Source organism: Somniosus microcephalus, unplaced genomic scaffold (genome assembly GCF_052327205.1).
Source record: "Somniosus microcephalus isolate GS21.2 unplaced genomic scaffold, FLI_Smic_1.0 unresolved_chr6, whole genome shotgun sequence".
Lineage (NCBI taxonomy): Eukaryota > Metazoa > Chordata > Chondrichthyes > Squaliformes > Somniosidae > Somniosus > Somniosus microcephalus.
In genome coordinates, this window is record NW_028225184.1 from 47,069,476 (window position 1) to 47,077,097 (window position 7,622).

At 46.1% G+C, this 7,622-nt stretch overlaps 1 protein-coding gene across 1 annotated transcript; it reads left to right on the forward strand.

The window, feature by feature from the left end:
* Positions 1-484: 484 nt before the first annotated feature.
* LOC147087265 (NACHT, LRR and PYD domains-containing protein 3-like) lies at positions 485-6,919 on the forward strand. Its single transcript, XM_085978118.1, has 5 exons — positions 485-1,890; positions 5,956-6,042; positions 6,181-6,351; positions 6,493-6,660; positions 6,832-6,919. Exons 1-5 carry the CDS (start codon positions 485-487, stop codon positions 6,917-6,919), a joined length of 1,920 nt encoding a protein of 639 aa, XP_085834244.1.
* Positions 6,920-7,622: the final 703 nt, after the last annotated feature.

The following is a 7,622-nucleotide window of genomic DNA, read 5'->3' on the forward strand; positions in this document are numbered from 1 at the left end:
GAAATTGCCAATTAAATCTTGCATTATTTTACTGAATAGTGAAATGGCATTGAGAAGTTGTTTTTATGTCAATACAAATAATACTGAGAACCACTTTCTCTCTATTCTTATTGAAGATGTTCAGCAGAAACACAAGGAAACACTCCGGGTACAAACTGATATACTGAGAGTGAACACTATCCTAATAAAGGAGAAGGTTAAGATTTTCCAGCTGTTTGATCGATATGCTGAGCTAACGCTCATTTCTACTGTTCGAGATCGGACTCTTGTAGAACATTAACTGCTGGTAAGAGGCCGAGACCATGAAGAGTGGAGAGAAAAACACCTCCGGAGAGAACTGGACAAAATTCGAACTGATCAGTTGTTCCAGAGCTGTTTTTCCCAGAGAGGCGGTTTGTTCCAGAAAATCGAGGGTATCTTCTGGCGATCCAAGTCTGTGAGTTCAGCAGCAGTGAGCGGTGTCTCGGGGATTGGAAAATCAACAATGGTACAAAAGATTGTTCATGACTGGGCCACTGGGAAAATATACCCAGACTTTCAATTTGTTTTCAGTTTTAAATTCTGGGATTTGAACGCTATTAACTGTAGAATAAACCTGAGGAATCTGATACTGGATCTGTATCCTTACTTTGGGAATATTCATAGGGAGCTCTGGAAGAACCCAGAGGTATTGCTGTTTATATTCGATGGTTTGGATGAATTCAAGGACAGTATCGATTTTGCTGACAATCGGAGAAATACTGAACCTCAGCACATGTGCACAGATCCTGAAGACTGGTGTGAAGTGTCTGACATTGTGTACAGTTTAATACAGCACAAGCTGCTCCCAGGATGTTCAGTGCTAGTGACCAGCCGCCCCACTGCATTACATTTATTGGAAAAGGCTTCGATCAGTGTCTGGGCTGAAATCCTGGGATTTGTTGGTGAAGAGCGGAAGGAATATTTCAACAAGTTTTTTGAAGATCAGACGGTGGCAGCAGCTGTTTTCAAACACGTGGAAGAGAACGAGATCCTGTACACCATGTGCTACAACCCTTCCTTCTGCTTGATCCTCGGTCTGTCACTAGGCCCCTTCTTTAAACAAAGAGACAGGAATCAGCAGCGAGTTCCCAAGACCATCACCCAACTATATTCCTACTATATTTACAACATTTTGAAAAACCATGGCCGAGAGATTGAAAGCCCCCGTGATGTGTTACTGAATCTTGGTGAGATGGCCTTCACAGGAGTCTCCGAGAAGAAGATTGCGTTTAGAAATGGAGATTTGATCAAGTACAATCTACAACCTTCCCAGTTCCTATCTGGGTTCATGATAGAACTTTTGGAGAGAGATGAATCTGCCCAGAGCGTGGTGTACACATTCCCGCACCTCACCATCCAAGAGTTTGTAGCCGCACTCTCACAATTCCTGACTCCAGATCCTGGGGACATCCTGAAACTCCTCAGAGAAGCCCACAGCAAGGAAGATGGGCGATTTCAGATATTTCTCCGTTTTGTTGCTGGTCTCTCCTCCCCACAGGCAGCTCGGCCCCTGGAGGAGTTTCTGGGTCCATTTCTTCATCAAACCACCTGCCGAGTGATTGACTGGGTGAAGGAGAAGATTGAAGGACAGATTGGAAACATAGGGAGTAATATTGGTAAAAGGAACCTCCTGAACACATTCCACTACCTGTTTGAGTCTCAGAATAAAGCACTGACTCGGACCACAGTGGGATCTGTGGAAACACTTACATTTAATGGATTGACATTGACCCCGATTGACTGTGCGGTCCTGTCTCACGTCATTGGACTCTGTGATACAATAAAAACACTCGATCTACAGAACTGCAACATTCAGTGTGAAGGACTCCAGCGGCTGGGACCCGTACTGCACAAATGCCGGGAGCTAAGTTAAATGTTTATTTGTCTCTAACTGTTGGGTGAATTGTAGAACAGTCATGGATTGTGCTGTTGCTCCATAATGTAGGGAAACAAACAGTTCAGTTAAACCAGAGAGAAGCGGATTCAACACAAATGTGACCAATAATAAGAGGATCGGTCAGTTGTTCCCTAAGGACTGGAGAATCTAAAATGGATCCTTGTGAACAAGTAGGGATTTTACAGCATTTATCGGATCAGCAGATACAGGTGACTGAGAGTCTGATAATTTAATTACAATAAGTCATCTTTAATAAAGCTGGACAGCAGAATGTAAACACAGAATATAATCCGGCAGTAAAGATTAAATTAATTTAAAATGTTTTCCACATCCACCATTTCAACTGGAAACAGGAGAGAAACCCAAGTTTAAATCACTAACAGTTCGATATTTACTCCAATACCGTGCAGGCTGTGTCCTGTCGAGGGGGTAGTTTCCTGGATTGGGAATATTGGGGAATCGGGAATTCTTTCAGCTGTAAATGTTTACAATTATTCACAGTCCTGAACATTGAGTAAAGATTAATATTCAGGATCTTAAACCTGCCGGTGAAAATGTTCCAATCTAACCAGAGTGCAGACACACACCGGCCAGCGGTGGGGCCACTCACACAGCGGGCGGCTCCTGGGTAAACCGGGGGAAGTGAACCCGGGAATTCCCCATAATCCACCCCCTGTGTGAGGCCACACTAGGGGAGGGAACTTCCGAAAATTCCCCCAAAAAACTGTCGGGCCAGTTACACCTGAAATAAATGTAGAGCCAGTTAATGGGAATAAAGTGAGAGACTCCCCTCCCCTATAAACTAGGTGTGCAAGGAGATTTAAAACTTGTAACGGGGCAGGATAAACTCTAAGGCTGCTATTGACAAACATTCACTCTAAGCCCTCTGACTCCCACAACTACCTGGAATACACTTCCTCCCAACTCGCTTCCTGTAAGGATGCTGGTCCATTCTCCCAGGTTTTCTGTCCCTGTCGCATCTGCTCCGATGATGCCACCTTCCACACCAGTGCTTCCGACATGTCTTCCTTTTTCCTCAACTGAGTACTCCCCTCTACCGTGGTTGACATGGCTCTTGACCATGTCCTTTCTATTTCCTGCACTTCTGCTCTCACCCCTTCCCAGCACACCCAGAACTATGATAGGGTTCACCTTGTCCTCACCTTTCACCCACCAGCCTCTGCATTCAACGGATCATCCTCCGCCATTTCCATCATGTCCAGCGTGATCCCACCACCAAACACATCTTCCCCTCACCTCCCCTTTCAGCATTCCGAAGGGACCGCTCCCTCCACGACAACCTGGTCTACTCCTCAATCACCCCAACACACATTCCCCTTCCCAGAGCACATTCCTGTGCAAGCACAGGAGATGCAACACCTGCCCTTATACCTCTTCCCTTCTCATTGTCCAATGCCCAAAACTCTCCTTCCAGGTAAAACAGCGATTTACTTGTACCTCTTGCAATTTAATATACTGTATTCACTGCTCACGATGCAGTCTCCTCTACATTGGGCAGAAATATGCAGATTGGGTTATTGCTTTGTGGAACACCTTCGCTCAGTCTGTAAGTGTGACCCCGAGCTTCTGGTCACCTATCGCTTTAATTCTCTGCTCAACTCCCACTCTGATCTCTCCATTCTCGGCCTCTTACACTCTTCCAACAAAGTACAACATAAGATCGAGGATCAGCACCTCATCTTTCAATTAGGCACTTTACAACCTTCTGGACTCAACACCGAGTTCAACAATTTCAGACTATAAACTCAGCCCCTAGTTTATTTGTTTCATTATTGTTTTTCCTTTTCCTTGTTTTTCTCTCGTATGACAGCTGTTGATGATTCTGTCATTGACATTTACACCTCAACTAGATTCATCTTTTGTTACTTAACTTGTCCCATTACCATCTCCTTTTGCTTGCACCATCATCCCTTTTGTCGTTCAATCTCTCCTGTCTTCCACCCTATCACCGACCTTCCCTTTTGTTCTTTCCTCCGCTCCCCCCACCTTTCCCGGCCCCTACACTTGCTTAAACATCCGTTACATCTGTAACTTGTTCCAGTTCTGATGAAGGGTCCTTGACCTGAAAGATTAACTCTGTTTCTCTCTCTATAGGTGCTGCCTGACCTGCTGGGTATTTCCAGCATTTCCTGTTTTAATTCAGAATAAATTCTCCTTGTTATATAAAATCCTGGGGGACAGATTTTACAGCAGCAGTTAGCGTTTCACAATATAACTCACCCCGGGATATTATACAGATTAATATATTGCTCAGAGTATAAAGTACAGGGAATCACCGCTTTATCATTTAATTCTGGGAAAATCACTTTATTCCCATAAAGCCCGGGATCTAAGGTGCAGCAGAAATGAGATAATTTTCTCCAAACATGACGAGGCGGGTCACTGAGCTCCAGGAAGGTAATTCCGATCATCAGGGATTGAGACAGACTGAGGGACATTTAAAGGCTTCACACAGACAGCACTTTATTTAATAAATACATTAATGGACAGTCCCTGAATATATGGGCTGTTGGACAGAGTGAGATACATTTCCAGTGAGGGGGGAATTTCACAGGGGTCAGCGGGCACCATCAGTGGTGGGTCGAGTGGGTCCCCGACCTTACCCGACCCCGGTCCCACCCGACCTCTCCCAGCCCCATCCGGCCCTCAGCCGACCCCGACCTCACCCGACCCCACCCGACACGACCATAACCCTCCCCGCCCCCCCGACCCACCACCGACCCCGGCCCCTCCCTCCACCCGACCTCGACCCCCCGACCCACCACCGACCCCGGCACCTCCCTCCACCCGACCTCGACCCCCCGACCCACCACCGACCCCGGCACCTCCCTCCACCCGACCTCGACCCCCCGACCCACCAACGACTCCGGCCCCTCCCTCCACCCGACCCGCCACCCACCACCAACCCCTGCACCTCCCTCCACCCGACCCCGACCCGCCACCGACCCCAGTCCCACCCGAACAGACCCCTACCCGCCCATGTGGGAAATCGCGGGGGGAAACCGGGTGATTAATGTCCTGAATACTTTCAGTGATTGCTGTAATATCCCAGAGAGAAAATTACATCAGCTCGGTGTATTGATTTCTTTGTGGGTTCAATGACGAGACATTTATGAAAGAGAATGACTTTTAATCTAAAGTCTGTTCAACTCTTTATATACCATTTCCAGGAGACATTATGCTTGTGATGCATTTAGAACGAAACTGAAACTAAACTCCACTGCCTTGCTTGTCTCGATCACATGACCTCTGCTGGTCAGGCGCAAGCAATCAATACCTGCAAACATGCTATTAAGGCATCATAATCGAACAGGCAAATACTTCTCTATTTGCTGATATCATTACACTCCGGGCTTCAATTCAGTTTGTTTCTCTCTCTCTGTTTGTGTTTAGACTGAGTGACAGTAAACTGGGAGATTCAGGAGTGAAACTACTGTCTGTGGCTCTGGGGAACGCGGACTGTAAAATACAGAGACTGCGGTAAGTACCAGACTGTGTGAAATTGTGTTTGTAATAATTGGATGCCTGACACTGTACATTGTTATTAGTATCAGTAATAGAGTTATTAATAAAATCTGGGGATTTACTCTGATTCCTGTTATTTCTCTCTCTGATCCACAGGCTGTGGGCTGTCGGTCTCACAGATTCTTGTTCCCAGGATCTCGCCTCCGCTCTCAGTACAAACCGCTCACTGACGGATCTGAACCTGGGTAATAATAAACTGGGAGATTCAGGAGTGGAGCTAGTGTCTGTGGCTCTGGGAAACCCGGACTGTAAAATACAGACACTGGGGTAAGTACCAGACTGTGTGAGATTGTGTTTATAATAACTGGATGTCTGACACTCTACATTGTTATTTGTATCAGTAATAGTGTTACTGATAAACTCTGGGGATTTACTCTGTTCCTGTTATTTCTCTCTATGATCCCCAGTCTGTTTGGTATCGGTCTCACAGATTCTTGTGCCGAGGATCTCGCCTCCGCTCTCTGTACAAACTGCTCACTGACGGATCTGAACCTGGGTTATAATAAACTGGGAGATTCAGGAGTGAAACTAGTGTCTGTGGCTCTGAGGAACCCGGACTGTAAAATACAGAACCTGCGGTGAGTACCAGATTGTGTGAGGTTGTGTTTATAATAACTGGATGTCTGACACTGAACATTATTTGCATCAGTAATAGTGTTATTATTAAACTCTGGGGATTTACTCTGATTCCTGTTATTTCTCTCTCTGATCCCCAGGCTGGATGGTGTCGGTCTCACAGATTCTTGTGCCGAGGATCTCGCCTCCGCTCTCAGTACAAACCACTCACTGACGGACCTGATCCTGAGTAATAATAAACTGGGAGATTCAGGAGTGAAACAACTGTCTGTGGCTCTGAGGAACCCAGACTGTAAAATACAGAGACTGCGGTAAGTACCAGTCTGTGTGAGATTGTGTTTATAATAACTGGATGTCTGACACTGGACATTATTATCAGTGTCAGTAACAGTGTTATTAATAAACTCTGGTGATTTACTCTGATTCCTGTTTTCTCTCTCTCTGATCCCCAGGCTCTATCGTGTCGGTCTCACAGATTCTTGTGCCGAGGATCTCGCCTCCGCTCTCAGTACAAACCGCTCACTGATGATTCTGAACCTGGGATCAAACTCCTTCACAGACCGATCTGTGCCCGCTATCCGCCGCCTCACACTGACCTGCCGGAGTCTGGAGTACATCTGGTGAGTGGTTGTGTTAATGTTTAATATAATCAATTAAATATCAATGGGATTCAGTCACTTTTCTGGGTAATATTTGTCTGTAATTAATATTGAAATATTAACCCCAGTCTCGCGGTTATTTACACTGATGTTCAATCTATTAATTCCTGTTTAATCTTTAATCTGTTTCAGGCTGGGGGAGAATCAGTTCCGTTTAAACGGAAGGAAACAGCTGGAGTTACTGCAGGGAACAAGACCCAGACTGAGTGTGACAGTGTGACCATTCCAAGTGATGCTGTCACTGCTCCCATTGTGTGACCATTCCAAGTGATGACATCACTGCTCCCATTGTGTGACCATTCCAAGTGATGACATCACTGCTCCCATTGTGTGACCATTCCAAGTGATGATGTCACTGCTCCCATTGTGTGACCATTCCAAGTGATGCTGTCACTGCTCCCATTGTGTGACCATTCCAAGTGATGACGTCACTGCTCCCATTGTGTGACCATTCCAAGTGATGATGTCACTGCTCCCATTGTGTGACCATTCCAAGTGGTGACGTCACTGCTCCCATTGTGGGACCATTCCAAGTGATGACATCACTGCTCCCTTTGTGTGGACATTCCAAGTGATGACATCACTGCTCCCATTGTGTGACCATTCCAAGTGATGATGTCACTGATCCCATTGTGTGACCATTCCAAGTGATGACATCACTGCTCCCATTGTGTGGCCATTCCAAGTGATGACATCACTGCTCCCATTGTGTGACCATTCCAAGTGATGATGTCACTGCTCCCATTGTGTGACCATTCCAAGTGATGCTGTCACTGCTCCCATTGTGGGACAATTCCAAGTGATGACATCACTGCTCCCATTGTGTGAACATTCCAAGTGATGACATCACATCTGCCATTGTGTGACCATTCCAAGTGATGATGTCACTGCTCCCATTGTGTGACCATTCCAAGTGATGACAT

Bases quoted from the DNA above. Each gene is read 5' to 3' on its own strand.
- LOC147087265 (XM_085978118.1), top strand. From the start codon at position 485: ATGGTACAAAAGATTGTTCATGACTGGGCCACTGGGAAAATATACCCA. The intron at 6,043-6,180 runs GTGAGTACCAGA...TCTGATCCCCAG, and splicing joins TGTAAAATACAGAACCTGCG to GCTGGATGGTGTCGGTCTCA. The intron at 6,661-6,831 runs GTGAGTGGTTGT...AATCTGTTTCAG, and splicing joins CGGAGTCTGGAGTACATCTG to GCTGGGGGAGAATCAGTTCC.